We start from the raw sequence: 18601 nt of genomic DNA, 5'->3' as shown, positions 1-18601 counted from the left end.
GGATATAGAGTTGTAAAACATTTGCCCTAGATTATATCAGGTTATAACTGTGTTTAGTCCTTGGACTGTTTGGATCATTGAACATCTGTCTTCCATATTTTCCAAGTTAGTGGCTAACTTCTGTTTAAATCTTGTTTCTGCTTAGTTATCTGAGCTGAGGAAAACACTTTCAAGTGTTCAGAATGAAGTTCAAGAAGCTCTTCAGAGAGCAAGCACAGCTTTAAGTAATGAACAGCAAGCCAGACGTGACTGTCAAGAACAAGTAAGTGTTTCTGTCTTCACTGTTTTTCTGAGAAATGAGCTTTGAGCCTAGAGAATGGTTCTAGGAGTATCTTCATATATTTTGAGAAGTGGCAGAGCTTACAAAAAAGGAAAAGTATTTCCACGCTAATGGAACTTGGGTTAAGATTAGTGGAAAAATATAGGTGAAGACTGAAAGTAAATAATTATTCTCTGATAACAAATAACTTTGTTAACAAATGAGAAAAAGAATATTAAAACATGAACAAAAGACAGAGTTATTGCTGCTCTCAATTCCAAACTAACCTTCCCTCAAGGAAACAAGAATATCTGAGTAAGATTTCTAATGCAGTATTGAATTTGTACAAGTTTGTGTACACCACGTTTTATAAATTAAAGCAAAACTTGACTTTTAAGTATACTGTATATGTGTGTGGACACATACATGGTAAAGCTGTTTATATTTGTATGGAAAAGAAATGATAAAACCCAATTCAGTAGAGAGGAAGTTATTAAGGTGACTGGCTGAAAGATGGGTAAAGATTAAGATATTGGCAATAGTCTTATTTTTAATTTAGGTAGTATATTAATATATTTTGTTTCTGTTCTTTGGTGCTGAAATATGTATAATATATGGGAATAGCCCTTTAAAAGTGGAATATAGGAAAGAAAAGCTTCAAAAATAAACTAGGCCAAAATTAATTGCTGTTGGTTTATTGGCACATAACATAACATTGGAAAGTAAAATCAAATAATGTACAGATTAAGCATCTTTAATCCCGGTCTTCTAAAATCTTAAACTTTTTTGAGTGCTGATACTCAAAATATTTTAGATTCATAAGGTTTTTTTTTGTTTGTTTGTTTGTTTTTTTTTAGATTCATAAGGTTTTCTCAGATTAGGTATGTTCAGCTGGTAAGAGCTATATAAATACTTTTAAAACAAAAAAACTGTAAAATACTTCTAGTCCCAGGTATTTCATAAGGAGTACCGAACTTGAATCCATAATTAAGTATCCAAAGTAAATGATTTTATTTTTCTTGTTTCCTGTCAGGTTTTTTGTCTATAAGTGTATTTTATGTACATAGTTTTCCATTCATAGTTTTCTCCTAAGCTTCATTTTTAACAGTTTTAAAATATTTTATTAAATAGAAATACTCAGCTTTGAATTAACCTTTTAATTATTCCCTTGTTTTGGTACATTTAGATTATCTTTCTTTTCTTTTTGGCGGTATTGGGGATTGAACCCAGGGGTGTTCTACCACTGAGCTGCATCTCCAGCTCTTTTAATTGTTTTATTTTGGCACAGGATCTTGTTAAATTGCTCAAGCTGGGCTTGAGCTTACTGCCTCAGCCTTCCCACTAGTTGGCATTACAGGTGTGCACCACTGCACCCAGCATTTTCTTTGTAATTTTTTAAAATGCACTGTATTGTTTGTAAAAGAAGACTGTCTTCCTGAATACAGTCTTCTGTGTCAATGCTGAAATACCTTTTTGCAGGCTAAAATAGCTGTAGAAGCTCAGAATAAGTATGAGAGAGAATTGATGCTACATGCTGCCGATGTTGAAGCTCTACAAGCTGCCAAGGAACAGGTTTCCAAAATGGCATCAGTCCGTCAGCACTTGGAGGAAACAACCCAGAAGGCAGAATCACAGTTGTTGGAGTGCAAAGCATCTTGGGAAGAGAGAGAGAGAATGTTAAAGGTATTATTGTAGATTGCAATCAATGCTCTGGAGAAGTAAAAGAATTGTGTTTTTTAATGTATAATGGAAAATCTGCTATTACAATCAGCTTTTGGCTTACAGGATGAAGTTGCCAAATGTGTATCTCGCTGTGAAGATCTAGAGAAACAAAACAGATTACTTCATGATCAGATTGAAAATTTAAGTGACAAGGTAGTTGCCTCTATGAAGGAAGGTGTACAGGGCACATTGAATGTATCTCTCAGTGAAGAAGGGAAATCTCAGGAACAGATTTTAGAAATTCTCAGGTAAGTCAAGTACATTCTTAATATGTTGGTTCTGTGGTGGTACAATATGAAAACTATAAATGCCGAAATTAGAGGAGGTTATACATAAGTAAAGCTCAGACTTTTATTGACTGAGAAGACCAGTACCACCCAATTGCTCACATTTGATTTGTAAATATATTAAATAAGTGGCTTTAAATTTGAATGACATAATAAGAACTTCAGCTGGTTTCTCTTGAAAAATTAAATGCCTTGTAGATATTTTAAAGATAAATATTTCTTGAGCCATTATGTGTACTAAAGAAAAGTTTCCCACTATCGTGGGACTAGATAGTAATTAAATGATTTTTGTTATCTTAAATTTACCCAAGTTTGGAAATGTTATCATCGTTGCCTTTATTTAATTCAAATAAAATCTTACCGTGTATATTCTTATAGATTTATACGACGAGAAAAAGAAATTGCTGAAACTAGGTTTGAGGTGGCTCAAGTTGAGAGTCTGCGTTATCGACAGAGGGTTGAACTTTTAGAAAGAGAGTTGCAGGAACTGCAGGATAGCCTAAATGCTGAAAGGGAAAAGGTCCAGGTATGTATACTAAGCCTACAGGAAACGGTTAAGTCAGAAGATCTCATTTACATTTCTACTGTTCAGTATAACAAAATATAATTTGAAATATGCATTCCTCCTAAACTTGTAAATTCTTTAAACATTTGTTAAGTGCTGATAAAGTATAGGGTTAAGAGTGATGACTGTGTACACAGGCCTCTTGATTTCAGATTCTATCTTCATATCATTAGCTGTGTGTTCTTGTGCATTGTTTAAATCCCCTGCTCTTAGTTATCTCATCTGTAATACTTGGGTAATAATTGTAAGGATTATGTGAGCTTGTGCACATGAAGCATTTAGAACTTTGTCTGATGCACAGTGTGTGCTTAGTAAATTCCAGCTATCTGTCTTAGTTTATTACAGTCATCATTGTGTATATGTCTAGATAGTCATTGTAACTAATATAGAAAATATCTTTATTGACAAAGGTGCAAAAAAAAAAAGTCAAATCAACAACCAAATAAAGGAGAAGCTTGCTATAGTAGCGAAATGGATGTTTAGAACATAAGCTTGATTCACACTACCACTCAGAAGCTTATTGCTCAGTTACCTCATTCTAAGATGCAATAACATGCCCTACATCTAGAAAAGAGGCTATTAAGACCTTAGAACATTTACCATTTCTGAAGTGGTAATTAGTTAAAATAACTACTAGGGAGAAATAGAGGAAAATGGATAATTAGATTTATGGAGTTTATATTTCTAGCAGAAGTTCAAAGTTGCAAAATTATACCTTGGTGAAAAACAATCGAAATTCAAATGTTACTTCACTGTGGATATAATAGATCCTCTAATTCATGGAGTTAACATTTGGAAGAAAAAGAGCAGACTTAAGATTTTAACAAAGAATAGATATTATCTCAGTCTCTCCTGTGTTCTTTGCTGTTGCTTTGTGCTGTAGAAAAGCAAATAATAGAAAATGCCTTAGCCTATAAACAAGCTCAGAGGGGGAAGTCAACTCTTGGATACAGTAGGAAGAGAATCAAGAAGTAACGCACTTTATATCAATAATAATGCATCTGTTCATGCCTGCCTAACAATAGTGAAATATGTTATAGTTAAAAATGATGGAGTAAGAAAGTAATATCATATGTAAAAGATGGATAATTACACCTATGAGAAGGAAAAAGTTCAAATTGTTTAAAACCAAAGTGATGAAACAACGGAACAAAAAGATGAGGGATTTCTCAGCAAAAATAAAACCCTGACAATCAAAATGACATTATTTTAGAGCTAGTAGTAAATTTAACACACTAAGAAGAGACAGACAAATGATGTGTAAATGTGGATTGTTTTTACCTAATGTTCATACTGATGGGATGTTCATGACTTTTTATTTATTTTATTTATTTATTTTTTATTTTAAAGAGAGTAGTAAATGAGAAACAAATAGAACAGTAGCAGCATACCAGTATCACAAACATAAACAAATCAACATTCAAAGTGATACAGAATCTTAAGACAAAATAATACAAATCAACAGTGGTTGTTACATTACATATCACGGTCCTCAACTACATTGCTCAGATTACCAGATGTAAGAATGAAAGATTGCTCAAACCATCATAGGGAATAAGAAAATAAGTGTTCGATAAAACCATAGAGATAATACAGAGTTTCACTAGATGTTCATGACTTTTTATCTTCGTAATTTATAACATATATCACAGGAAAATAAACATGTGAACTTTGAAAAGTTTCAGTTGAAATTTAAATCCTCCTTACTTACAGGAAGGGTTAGAGCAGGTGGGAAAAGATAAGCTCTTCCGTTATTGAATGTTCCTGTATATGTGTCTTTTAAAACATTTAGGTAACTGCAAAAACAATGGCTCAGCATGAAGAACTGATGAAGAAAACTGAAACAATGAATGTAGTTATGGAGACCAATAAAATGCTGCGAGAAGAAAAGGAGAGGCTAGAACAGGATCTGCAGCAGATGCAAGCAAAGGTTTGTGTCTTGCCAATCAGGGCAAAGGCCTGTTATTTTTAGCAGTATTATACATGAATTTTACATTAGTTGCTAAAACTTGGCGCTGTTTTCAGGTGAGGAAGCTGGAGTTAGATATTTTACCTTTACAAGAAGCAAATGCTGAGCTAAGTGAGAAGAGTGGTATGTTGCAGGCAGAGAAGAAGTTATTAGAAGAGGATGTCAAACGTTGGAAAGCACGTAACCAGGTAAATGAAATTAACGTCATTCAAAGACACAAAAATGTTGATTTTAAGTAATAGGGTAAGCTTTAGAGTTATAAAACATTTATAGAAGTAATGAATCTTACAATGTATCAGTGTCACTCATGTGACACATCACAGTTATAACTCATCTTTAAAGAAATTTTTGGTTGTATTTTGTATATTTTAGGATGGCTAATTTATTTCCTAAAATTCCAAAGTTTTAGGCTTTGATTTTTATCTCTAAGGTACTTGTCTACATGAAAATAGACATTGATGTAGTTTATTGAAACACTTTAAAACTTGCTCCCTGGAGCCCTTTGTTAAGGATGTTTGGGTTACTTTTCTTTCCTTGCTGAGATAAAACACCTGAAGCTCAAATTAAGGAAGGAAAGGTTTATTTATCTCACAGTTTGTGGAAGTTTCAGACCATAATCAGCTGTCTCCAAGGCAGGGTAGCATGGCAGAAGAGCAATAGTTAATGGTGGTGGAAGATAGCAAAAACAGCAAGAGCAAAAAAGTGGAAAGAACAAATGTTTTCCTCCCTTATATTGTAAGCAGGCTACCACCTCTTAGGGCAGGTGTGTCACTCACACAATCTCCATGCCCTCTTGCACAGGATGAAGATGTTTACAAAGTGAAGATCCTGGCCCCCTCTTGCATCCCTTAGTTAAAGTTCTAAACTTTGCAAGTCGACACAGTGTATCAATCATAGGATGAGACCAAGTAGGGTAGTGCAATAGAAATTCCAGCTCTGTATTCAGGCAGAACATTGGAAATCTGCCTTGCACATACTAGTTGTGTGATGTATGAGATTTTCTTAACCTCTCTGAGCTCGTTTTGCTCATTTCTAAAATGAAACTAAGAAATCACTGTATGACAAAAATAATATATTTATAGCAGTTCACCTGGCTCCTAGAAAAAGCTCTACAATTGTAACTATTACTATCTGAATAGGATTTTAAAATTTTAGAGCCCTTTTATTCCTAATTTTATTATACAAGCAATTGAAAAATCAAAAAGGGAGCATGATCTGCCCAAATCTAGATATATTTTTGTTGCACTGTGCTTCCTTTTCCTGTGAATAGAATCAGTTGCATTTAGAATTTTTAAATATATTTGTAGTATATTATGTACATGTTTTCCTTGTACATGTAACTTTATGATAATTACATATTAACACTAAAATCTTTCAGATTTCTGGGTACCTTTATTTGGCTTCTGTGTAGCTAATCTGAAATGTTTTTTCTGCACCTATGAAAAAAAAACGAACAGTTAACGACATTTGATTTTTTTTTTTTTTCCATTTTGGCTAGATCTAGCTAAACGAAAGATTTGAAATTAGTTTTTGATATTTTGTTGCTTGATCAGTTTGCATGCAGGACACTTAATGTAAACATGTATGCTCTACCATTTTGTTATAGCACATTTGTTTTGTAAAACCTAAAAAAACAAAGCACAACATTTTTGGTATTCTAGCATTTAGTAAGTCAACAAAAAGATCCGGATACAGAAGAATATAGGAAACTCCTTTCTGAAAAGGAAGTTCACACTAAGCGGATTCAACAGCTGACTGAAGAGCTTGGGAGACTGAAAGCTGAAATTGCAAGGTATATAGAAGAAGCCTTAAATTATATGTAATACACGAAATCTTAAAGCAGTTTATTAGTTTACTTCAATTCTTTATGTAGCTCAACAAGTACTTCTTGTTTTGAGAAAGAATAGAAAGTGCTAGAGCCCTTACTTGTGGCTTTCCTTCTGTCTCTGAGGAATCAAGTAGTTATTTAATGATAGGTTTCCCTATACGACTTATTTCTCTGTATTGGTATAAGTCAAAAACTAAATTTATTTTATAAATAATAGAGTAACTTTTGCATGAGGTTTTGCTTTAATTTTTATTAGCCTATATTTGTCAACTTATAAAGGAATTTTTAAGGTCATTTTAGTGAACTTTGAAATATTGCCCCTTTAAAAGTAAGAAATTAAATATTAAAGTTTTGATTTTCCTTTTGAAAGCTTTAGTGTGATTTGTTCCTGTCATTGACCCCTTTTACATACTGCTTTATAGCTTATAATTTTTTGTTATATATAGTCTCTTCATTTATAATTATAGTCTAGCATATTCAGGAAGAGAGATTATTTCTTAAAAATGAGAAAACCTAGGGTTCAAAAATTGACTACCTGACGTTTTACAGAGGTAGTTGTCTGTCTGGCTCTACCAGAAAAAAAAATTTTGATAGCACTCAGAGTAGAAAGCATGTAGCTTTTGTAATCAAGCAGATCTGAATTAAAACCTGGGTATTATCAGTTGATTACTTTGTAAAATTGTGCATGTTGCTCGAGCACTTATAGCTCACTTCTTCTCAAGTCTAAAAGGGGTATCTCACCTATGTAACAGGATCCTTCTAAAGAACTGTAAATTCGTAAGCAGTTATCTGTTGAAGTGTGTGGACTGGTTGGAGTTTTTAACTTAAAAACTTGTTAAAGCAATACAATATAAACTTTAAAACTGAAAGATTTGAAGTCTCATGTATTAATTTTTCAAAGAAACCTTTGTTACCTTTCTTTAAAGATCAAATGCATCTTTGACAAACAACCAGAATTTAATCCAGAGTCTGAAGGAAGATTTAAATAAAATAAAAACTGAAAAGGAAAACATCCAGAAGGATTTAGATGCCAAAATAATTGATATCCAAGAGAAAGTCAAAACTATTACTCAAGTGAAGAAAATTGGGCGCAGATACAAGACTCAGTATGAAGAACTTAAAGCACAACAAGATAAGGTATTTTGAGGAACTTTTTCTTTTTAAAGTAAATATATACATGTATGTATTATTAAATATATTAGTAGGTAAATATTACAAAACAGTTTTGAATTTGGGTTTTAAATTCTACATGTTTTTGTTTTGTTTTACTTTATTACTGGGGATTAAATCCAGGATACTACATTTCTAGCCCTTCTTTTCTTATTTTTTTCCTTTGAGATAGTCTCACTAAGTTGTCTAGGCTGACCTGCTGTCTCAGCCTCCTGTGTAGTTGGGATTACAGGTATGAGCCACCATACCCAGCTACCATAACATCATTGTTGAAGTTGTGTCCAAAAATGCCTTATAGATTCACTAAAGAAACTTTGGTAAATGCTAGGTGTACAGGTGGGGTTTTAGTTTTTACATTTTAAGTAGTCTTCTTTGTAAAGGTATATTTTCATAATTTGTTGTCGATTAAAATTATGTAAGTTATTTATGTGACCTGCCTATCAAAAAGAATTTTACAATCTTTATTATAGTTTAAAACTAAATCCCAAAGGTAAGGAACTTGTATGTTGACTTTATATTTACCGCATGTTAGATTCAAAAATAAAGAAAAAATCCAGATTTTTTATCTCATTATGAACTACTATCAGCACTTTTTAGTATGCTTTTCTTTCCATGTAAGCAGTGTGCTTTTTCAAAGAAGTAATATCATTGGCAAACATTCTTTTGTAGTCTGCCCTCCCACTTGATTTTTACTATGAAAATATTTGTGTCATTCATCTACAGTGCATCACCATTTTGATTTGCTATTTAATATCTACTTGTGTAGAAACTCTAAATTCTTATTTTTGGACACTAAAAGTATACCATAGAAACTCACCTTTGAATGTCCTTAAAGATAAAACTTTACATAGATATGGTTATTCCCTTATATAAACTTGCAGAAATGGAATCACTAATGTATGTATGTGTATAATTACTCTTTGTCATCTCAGGTCATGGAGACTTCAGCTCAATCTTCCAGAGACCACCAGGAACAGCATATCTCAGTGCAGGAGATGCAAGAGCTCAAAGATACCCTCAACCAGGCTGAAACAAAGTCAAAATCACTTGAGAGTCAGGTGGACAGTCTTCAGAAGGTATGAGTGTGAGAGCAGTGAAGACATGCATCTGTAATTCTTGTATCCCTCTATCAAGTGGGAATGTATATGAATAGATCATGTATACAAATAGTATCTAATCATCTTCAAGTATTCATTTAGTTGGTTTCAGCTCCATTTTTATATTTTTACTTATATTTAATGTAAAGAAAACAAAACAGTAAGTTTACATTTTAAGTCCACAAGGAAACCGTTTATAATAATTTAAATTACCATGAATACTTTTTTTACTTTTAAAAAAGACATTATCTGAAAAAGAGACAGAAGCAAGAAATCTACAGGAACAAACTATACAGCTTCAATCTGAACTTACACGACTTCGTCAGGATCTTCAAGATCGAACCACTCAGGAGGAACAGCTAAGACAGCAGATTACTGAAAAGGAAGAGAAAACAAGAAAGGCTATTGTAGCAGCAAAATCAAAAATTGCACATCTGGCCGGTAAATTTCTGTATATATATTAAGGCTTAACCATAGTGGTGAAAGTTGGTGATATGATACAGACTTAATTGGGAAAGAAAAAATACTGTGAAGTGAAATTTTTGTGTATGTGTTTACTACTAGTTTATTCAGTTGTTAACAGAGAGAATCTTAATTTTCAAATGATGATATCTTTGCTATTTGCTGTGTTTATGAAGTCTTAATTTTGGCTGATAATCAATACAGGTTATTGTGGTCTTTCTGTACTAGTGCATAACAGTTCTGCCTTTTGACAGAGATCTTTTAGATTCAGATTCTGTTGCCCAGGCACTGGTCTTAACTAAACCAGGGGTTTTCTGCACCTTCCTTGAGAGAGGGCTCATGTGGCCCTTTAGGGAGAATACCATGACAGATTCATGAGAAACCCAGTACTGTAACACTCAAGGCTTCGCTTACAAGTCTTCTTAGTAATTAAATGTCGAATTAATCACGTTTTATAGGCATTTTCAATGGTGTCAAAGGTAGTATCATAACAAGTTATTTCATAAAACAAGTTATTGAATTAATATACACTATATAGATGATATGAACTGAAAATTTTATAGTTTACAATGAATAATACATTGAAATGTAAAGGATTTCTACCAACTAGAGTTCTTTAATACTGAGTTTTTTTAAAAAGAAAATACATACGTATTTTGGAGAAAGTATAGTTTATATTGGAGTAATAAATGTGAATATGTTTAGAACTTTGCTCATTAAGATACGTATTGTCAGAGGTCCAGGAATTTAGCTCAGTGGCACAGTGCCTGCTTGGCAAGCCTGAGGTCCTACTTTCAATTCCTGATACCAAAAAAAAGATGTGTATAATCAGAACGAGTGTAGATTTTAGCAGAATCTGTTATGACTTATGTGTATAATATTTAAATGTATAGATGTTATTTCTAATGTATGATTTTAATAATATAATCACATGGTTACTTTAGGTGTAAAAGATCAGCTTACTAAAGAAAATGAGGAGCTTAAACAAAGGAATGGAGCTTTAGATCAGCAAAAAGATGAACTAGATGTTCGAATGACAGCTCTTAAATCTCAATATGAAGGTCGAATTAGTCGTTTGGAAAGAGAACTCAGAGAGCATCAAGAGAGGCACCTTGAGCAGAGAGATGAACCTCAAGAACCTACTAACAAGGTAACTAGCTAAGTTTGCTAAATGGCAAAGGAGTTATTCATCACACATTTTTCTTGAAAGTACCTGGTGACTAAGTGCCCTTCATCAGAGTTAGTTTTTACATTAGTAAATTGGTGAATTAATAATAGGTTAATAAATTAACAGTAGTAAAACATTTTGGTAGTACTGTCTAGTGGACTGTGTGAGACAGACACAGAAATCAACAGTTTTCTCTTTGTAGGTCCCAGAACAACAGAGACAGATCACATTGAAAACCACTCCAGCTTCTGGTGAAAGAGGAATGTGAGTTTTAATTCTTCTATAGCCCATTTTTCTTATGAAAGTTTAGGGAAGACCTGGGTATGTACTCTGTTGTTTTTGCCCTACTTTCAGTCCTGTTGAGTGAGCATTGTGACAGAACATCTCTCATCTTTGAGTTTGTGGTGTTCTCTGAAGGTTACATCGTGAAAGAAGGAAAAGGCTGGGCTGGGACCTGGGTTCAGCAGGCCAGCACAGGTTGGATATAGTCTGTATTACCCGAGTACGCTACTCGGGAGCATTCCTTAATTTTTAGTGTTTAAATTTAAAACCTTTTCAATAAGAGGTTTGAAATATTTAGTGAAAAACGTATAAAACCACTAACAGACAGAAATACTTTAAAAATTAATAAAAGTGTATTTTTAAAACTATTTGTTTTAAATCTTAAAAGTGTACCTAAAGCAGTGTCTGGAAAAATGAGGAATAGGCTTGAACCAGATTAAGATCATATTTGCTCATTTGCCTCCTTAAGAAAGTAATGTGCGTTTTCCTAGGGTGTATGCACTTTGTAAGGAGTGTTTATAATAATTATGAGTGCGTTGTTCTTGCATTTCTCCTATGTAAGTGCCAGCACGTCTGATCCACCAACAGCCAATATCAAGCCAACTCCTGTTGTTTCTACTCCAAGTAAAGTGACAGCTGCAGCAATGGCCGGGAATAAGTCAACACCCAGAGCTAGTATTCGCCCAATGGTTACACCCGCGACTGTGACAAACCCTACTACCACCCCAACCGCTACCGTGATGCCCACTACACAAGTAGAATCACAAGAAGGTTAGTAAAGTAGCACAGATGCAGTTGGACTAACTACGTGTTTACCTTTATTTTGAGAAGAGTACAGTAGCATCAGGAATAAAGGAGGCATCTAAAGCTAAAGTTAGACATCACAGAGAATGTGAGTAAATTTTTTGAAACCTTTATAAAAAAACCCCACAAAATATGGTTTATATCACAGAATAGGGCAGGCTATAGACAGCTTTAATATGACTAGAAGACCAACAGTCATATCTTAATTATTTTTTTAGGTATGCAGACCTAGGATACTTACTACTTTAGATTTCTGCCTTCTCTTTTCTTTTCCACTTTTGTTTTTATGCTGAAGAAGAGCTAAAATACATCCCTATTTAAGTATATGGCAGGTTTTTCTATAGCCAAATAAATGTTCACTTCCAATGGCAAAGAAAGTTAAAAACTATAGTAAATTATTTGTTTACTCTACTATTCTCTGAAATAATTTGAGCTTCCTGTTTTCCCTACTTTGTTTCCATGGCACTTTGTTACTCATTATAGCATTTGAACTTTGGGGTGTATATATGCCTTTTTACTCCACTAGGTTCAGCTTCTCACGTCAGAAATCGAAGTTTTTTGTTGTTTAATCCTTTTAGCTAATTCCAAAATATTCTGTAAAACTTTGCCATATGGTTATTTCCTTAAATTTTATATCTTGGCAAATACTAGCATTCAGTGAATTGTTCAAGTGTTTAGAAATATGTATATAAAGACTATGAAAACACAATATTTTATTTTAACTACATTCAGTGAAATAATTATCAATAAATTTCCAACTAAGCTTTTTGTTGTTGTTGTTGTTGTGGGGACTGAACCCAAAGCCTTACACAGTCTAAACAAGTGCTCTACCGCTGAACTGTACTCACAGTTCTAACCTTAATGTTTGTTTTATGATAGCAGTTTAAAACAAAATGAAACTCAGTGAAAATTTCTCATTTGACTTTGAGCTTCTTAATATCATTAATTTTATTTGATTATAACTAAAATGGAACAGAGGATACCTGAACGATTTTAGGTTAAATTTAGCCAACAAATTATTTTAACTACAAGCTATCATATTAGTTACATAGGTAATACAAAAGTATATAATACTTTTACACTGTTTTTGTTTAGTAGCGGTAATTGATTTATACAGGAAAAATTGCAAACTGATGTATACCACAGAATAGGGCAGCCTACAGACTGTTTTAATAAGACTAGAAGACTAACATTAAATATTTTAATTATTTTTTTAGCTATGCAGTCAGAAGGACCTGTGGAACATGTTCCAGTTTTTGGAAGCACGAGTGGATCTGTTCGTTCTACTAGTCCTAACGTTCAACCTTCCATTTCTCAACCCATTTTAACTGTTCAGCAACAAACTCAGGCGACAGCATTTGTGCAGCCCACTCAACAGAGTCATCCTCAGATTGAGCCTGCAAATCAAGAGTTATCTCCAAATATAGTAGAGGTGGTTCAGAGTTCACCAGTTGAGCGACCTTCAACTTCCACAGCAGTATTTGGCACTGGTAACATTAATTTTAAATGGACCTATACATTTAATATTTTTTAGATATAACACATATGTTGAATGTCCTTTGTAGATCCTGGCTTTCGAACAGGTGTTTGAATGAATGTATTCTTAACATTTTATTTCAAGTTTACCCTTGAATAGGTTTCTGTCAGCTCATATGGTAGAACAAAAATATTTATTCCCTTAAAGTTACTTTTTGCCTGGTTTTAGAAGTGAAAAATCTCCAAACATTATGTGTAACTTAATGTCAATCCTTAAGGCTAAAAGGCCATACTTAAGGAGTCTGAGGTTTTATGGAAGGCCCTGTGCAAACTCTAAATAGCATTTAGATACTGGGACTGTTGCAGTGATGTGGATGTATTATAAATGTTGGCTGGCTAGATAAAACTAAAGTTGGGTTACTAAAAGAATCATTGAATCAGAGCATAAGTTGCCCTTGTTTACTCATAGATTAGCAAGAACAAGTTACATTGCTACAGATTGATGTAAGACTTGATTCATTATAAAATTCTGATCTATACAATTAAATATTTACTATGTTTTTTTAACTATGTTGGCTAATTTTTAAATTATCATTTAAATTACCGTTGTATAAGTGAAGTTATTATAATGCTCTCACTCAAGATTTAAATTCTTTAATTTCAAAGTCTCAGCTACCCCAAGTTCCTCTTTGCCAAAGCGTACACGGGAAGAGGAAGAAGATAGCGCCATAGAAGCATCAGACCAAGTCTCTGACGATACAGTGGAAATGCCTCTTCCAAAGAAGCTGAAAAGTGTTACACCTGTAGGAACTGAGGTGGGTAAAGTTCTTTCAGTTTTAGTCATACTTTTACCAGTATAGTTAGGATATTCTTTTTAGAGAAAGCCAAAGACAACTTCATAATGTTTTATCTGGAAAACTCTGTTTCTCAATTTAAAAGAAAGTTTTCGCTGACTACTCAGGAATAATTGCTGTTTCCAGTGATATTCTATATTCTATATTTAATATATTCTATATTTAATTGAATTTGTCCCCCTATCAATAAAAAGTACAGAAAAACATAAGTTAAATTCCATTTCTTTTTTCTGTTTTGTTTTTTAATTTGAAGAATAAGTAAGTTTACAGTCTCAAGGACATTTTAAACTCTTGTCTGCTGTCTTCTAAGATTTAACATAAATATAAGATTTATGTTCCTTTTGTTGAAGCTATACTGATAAATAAAAATAAGTGATCATTTCTGGTATACAGTTTTATAAAACTGTAGATTTGAGTTTTGTTTGCATATTATTTTGTTGGAAGTAGAGCAGATCAGTAACCCTTCATCTAGTGCACTGACGTGGCTCATGATTGTATGTTATGATTTAGGAAGAAGTTATGGCAGAAGAAAGTACAGATGGAGAGGTAGAGACCCAAGTGTATAATCAGGATTCTCAAGATTCCATTGGAGAAGTAAGAACATACTTGAAGTAATACATTGTTGCTCTTAGTGAATGAAATTAACTTTGACAGATTGACTCATTTGGTCCTTTTAAAGCTTGTCTTTATATTTAATGAAATATTGCTAGACCAGTGCAATTTACACTTTATATTGTGCATGTGAGTATAGTGTGCTATGAACTTACATTAAGGAATATTTTTGTTTATATGTAACAAAAAATTTTCCAAGTCATGGGTTGTTCTGGGTCAGCATTGATTCAGCATTACAATTGTTTGGATTGTGCTGGTTGAGTCTTGAGTTAATCTGCAATGCTCCATTTGGTGGTCCTCTGCTGTTTCTCTTTCAGAATTTAAATAAGCCATGAAAGGAAATAGATTTGTACATTTTATTTTTTGAACTCACTGAGGCTCCTTTAGATCAACTTTACTAATGATGAAAATCTGAAGTTATAAAGTATTAGGCTCCATTCCTCATCTCCACCACTTTGAAGCTGCAGGACTGTTAAGCATGTCATTAACTTAGTTGTTTTGCTTGTTAGAAAGTTACAGCATTTTGATTGTAAAATATACCTGCCATATGCACTCACAATGGTTCTTTTTATCCCTGTGCCCCACAAGATGAGAATTCATATAATAATAGTTTACTATTAACAGAGTAGTACTTAACTCAGTACTGCAGTTGAGTATTGTTCAATGAAATTTGTGTTAACTCATTTAATTCTCATAACAACCCTATGTTGTTTGTGAAGAAACCAGTGCACAGTAGGTAATGACCCCAGTTCAAGTAACAGTGAGCTGTGATTTAACCCATACTGTGTAGTTTCCAGTTCTCCTGTGAAGCTTGAATGATACCTTGTCTCTGGAAAAACTTTGAGGATATTTTAGTGTGAAATTATTTCATCTGTATAAAATTAAGTAGTTGTCTCAAACTAATCATAAATAACCATAGATTGCAAGTAATTTTTTTGTTTTGTTTTGTTTTGTTTTGTTTAATTTTTATGTTTTTGTATCAGGAATCAAACTCAGGACCTTGCATTTGCCAGGCAGGTGCTCGTGCCACTGAACTATATCCCTGGCTTGTTTCTCTTTTTATTTTGTTTTATTTTATTTTATTTTTTGTTTTTTGTTTTTGTACCAGGAATCAAACTCAGGAACTTTACTAATGCACTTGCCAGGCAGGCACTTGTGCCGCTGAGCTATATCCCTGGTGCAAATAAATTTTAATTTCTAAGGTTCATTCATTTTCTGAATTAATTTTACCAGTTTTCTCTGACTTAAAAACGATACTAATGTTCAGATGAATATGTAATACTGAAAATGACAACCATCTCTCAAAGTGTTATGTTGCAGTGGCAAGTAGAAACTGAAATGACACCAAGGATTTGAAGGCAGATTTAATTTTATCCACAGGCATTCATCAGGATCATTGTCAGAATATCAGGCCCTGATCTCTGGTGGTCTAGGGCTTATATGGGATAAGCAAGCAGGAAGTGCAAGGCAGAATGGCTTGTCATTGGGGATTGGTTTATACAGTGTGCATCACATAAGAGACAGAAACAACCAGAACTGGAATAGAAACTGTTACCTGGGCAACTAAGAAACTTACTTGTTTTTTGTTTTGTTTTTTTTTCCGGTACCAGGAATCGAACTCACAACCTTGCACTTGCTAGGCAGGTGCTGTGCTGCTGAGCTAAATCCCCAGCCCCGCAACTAAGAAACTTAAGTATACTGGGTTGGGTGGCTGTTTTCTGTTACATTTACCCCCTCTTTTTGTTTCCTCAGCAGATCTTTGCTGGGCATATTGCATGCGATCTTCTGAGAAAAGGCCCAACTAGAATCAGTCAGTAAACCTAGGATGAGCCCTAGCCAAGCTCCCTAAGATTATCTTATTATAGAGCTTTTTTCTGAGTTATTTTTAGGAAGAGACATAATTTAGGCCTGTCTCTTCAGTAACATTACTCTGGCAAGGGAGTGAGGGAGTTAATTTGATCTAGGAGAGTGTCCCATGTGTCTTGGTCACTCATCAAATCTTGGTCAACTGTTTGGTTGATGGTTCTGTGCTCTTCAGGCAACCATCCGTAGAGTTTAAGCAAAAAACACAGCAGGGGATGGGGAAGCAAGGGCTGGAGTAAGCAGAATCCAGGTCAGTTAACTAAAACCACAGCTGCCAGGGGGGCAGGGAAGCAAGGAGTGGGATAAGCAGCCTGAAAAGACACAAAACTCAAGGGGAATAGGTATGGAGCAATCCTGCGAACCATGTCCTCAGCTTTAGCCATGCATGGACTGACCAGCATCCAGCGTGACCAGAGCAGGGCTTTGAGTGCATTGTCTCTTTTTTTTTTTTTTTTCTTTTTTGGTTCTTTTGGGTTTTTTCCTGTACCGGGTATCGATCTTATGAGCTTGCACTTGCCAGGCAGGCGCTGTGCCACTGAGCTAAATCCCCAGCCCCTGCATTGTCTCTTTAAAGTGAGCCTCAGAGGAGGTGAATTTTCCAGTGGATCTAAGGCTGGATTTCTGGGACTTGTAGAAGTAGTTAATATGTACCTGGGTTATATGTGTGTATAGGAATATCTGCAGATACAGCTAGTCTTCTAACTGGTTACAAACTGTTTCTGTAGGGTTATGTTTTATTTCTGTGTTATGTATTTATACATCTTTAAGTGGGGAGAGCACACTATCATGCATAAGGTCAGGGCCAGGGACACAGACACTGAAGCCTGAGCTGACTGCAGGGGTGCAGGTGCCAGCGCTGTGGCTTGAGCTTGCAGAACAAATGGTGGGGGCAAGTGTGTCTCTGATCTTCTGGGAATACCACGTAAAGTTTTTGATTGTGTTTGTTGTTTCAGTCATTTAGGTCACTGAAGGGGGCTTAGGCCTCTGGACTGTGTTATTTTGTGTCATTGATGGCAGGTTTCCTAGCAGCAATAGGAAGCAGTTTGTTGTGCATATCATCCCTGCAGGAGAATTTCAGCCAAAACAGTTTTGTCCAAGGTGACCACAGCATATCTAGCGTATTGGATTTCATTCCTAACAGAGCTACTTCTATCCATAAATAGGGTGTATTCGGCATCTGTCATTTAGAACAGTTCAGTACAGCATGTTGATGTGCCACCTGGACGGTTAGGGCTTGGTCTAAGGTGAGCTTGTCAGTTTTCTTGATCAGAAGAAAAGTGGCTGTTAGAGCCCGGAGGCAAAGTGGGGACGCAGCCCTTAGAGACCAAATCAAGTATTTGCACAGATAAGCCACCGGCACTCCCAGGGGATGACAGTCTTCAGTAAGCATCCTTGTTTTTGTGAACTCAAGGATCCAGGTTTTATAGAAGCCAACAGCTCTAAGAAATTTGCAGAGTTTTTTTTATAACCAGTTTCAGCCAGATATTGTAGCAGAAATTTCATGCTTTTCCAGCAGGCAGCTTGGGTATCATCATTTAGAAGTATGGTGAGTAGGAAACAAGTTTTTGAAACTTTGGGAGGTTGAGTCCAGGTCAGTTAACTTTTGAGTCTAGAACTGGGGTCTTTATGAAGAGGGGCTAGCTGACAGGAGCCAACCAAAGGCTGAAGAAGGCATTTTTTAGGCCCAGGCAGGTGTTCCAGCAGGCTGTGGGTCGCAGAAGACTGAGACAATGTATATGGAGAGCAGTCACGGTGGCATTGGCAGCTTGGAGATCTTGAACTGGCTTTCCGGTCAGGAGAAGTGTATTTCAGCAGTTTGACAGGCTATACTGTTTGCTTAGGGGACTATGACAGAGTCAAATCTGTCCTCAGAGCCTCCCCCAAAATAGTACAAGAGTTCTTAACCCTTTATGGCAATTGAGTTCAAGTGAGCTGGCCTTTTGTCTCAGGATTTTCCCAGTTGAAAGGCTTATGGGAGCAACACGCAAGCAGAGGAAGGGAACTATGGAGTGTAGAGTGATGGCTGCGTTGTGGACAGCATAGAGGCCTTGCCCATGGTGATTAACAGTCTATCAGGCTGATGTGTACTTGGGTGGCTGTTTGTGCTTCCCATAACATCTGATAGCAGCAGTGCTCACAGTGAAGTGCCATGGTTGATGGCCAGGCCCAGAAGTGAATCTTTA

General features: G+C 34.9%; 1 protein-coding gene across 2 annotated transcripts in view; it reads left to right on the top strand.

Annotated features, from left to right (window-relative positions):
• Nucleotides 1–18601, top strand: part of Tpr (translocated promoter region, nuclear basket protein) — a 63465-nt gene that overhangs the window by 26377 nt on the left and 18487 nt on the right. For both annotated transcript variants that reach the window (XM_005375083.2, XM_005375082.2), the window contains exons 24-39: nucleotides 146–262; nucleotides 1739–1942; nucleotides 2045–2229; nucleotides 2647–2794; nucleotides 4626–4763; nucleotides 4859–4990; nucleotides 6464–6594; nucleotides 7557–7767; nucleotides 8733–8876; nucleotides 9140–9338; nucleotides 10304–10509; nucleotides 10730–10791; nucleotides 11372–11580; nucleotides 12831–13103; nucleotides 13756–13904; nucleotides 14454–14537. In XM_005375083.2, the coding sequence (XP_005375140.1) occupies nucleotides 146–262; nucleotides 1739–1942; nucleotides 2045–2229; nucleotides 2647–2794; nucleotides 4626–4763; nucleotides 4859–4990; nucleotides 6464–6594; nucleotides 7557–7767; nucleotides 8733–8876; nucleotides 9140–9338; nucleotides 10304–10509; nucleotides 10730–10791; nucleotides 11372–11580; nucleotides 12831–13103; nucleotides 13756–13904; nucleotides 14454–14537 (2592 nt within the window). The remainder of the gene's footprint in view (nucleotides 1–145; nucleotides 263–1738; nucleotides 1943–2044; nucleotides 2230–2646; nucleotides 2795–4625; nucleotides 4764–4858; nucleotides 4991–6463; nucleotides 6595–7556; nucleotides 7768–8732; nucleotides 8877–9139; nucleotides 9339–10303; nucleotides 10510–10729; nucleotides 10792–11371; nucleotides 11581–12830; nucleotides 13104–13755; nucleotides 13905–14453; nucleotides 14538–18601) is intronic.

This window comes from Chinchilla lanigera, unplaced genomic scaffold, assembly GCF_000276665.1.
Source record: "Chinchilla lanigera isolate Chin_1 unplaced genomic scaffold, ChiLan1.0 scaffold00005, whole genome shotgun sequence".
In the NCBI taxonomy this organism is placed as follows: domain Eukaryota; kingdom Metazoa; phylum Chordata; class Mammalia; order Rodentia; family Chinchillidae; genus Chinchilla; species Chinchilla lanigera.
This window is presented reverse-complemented; position numbering and strand designations above follow the sequence as displayed.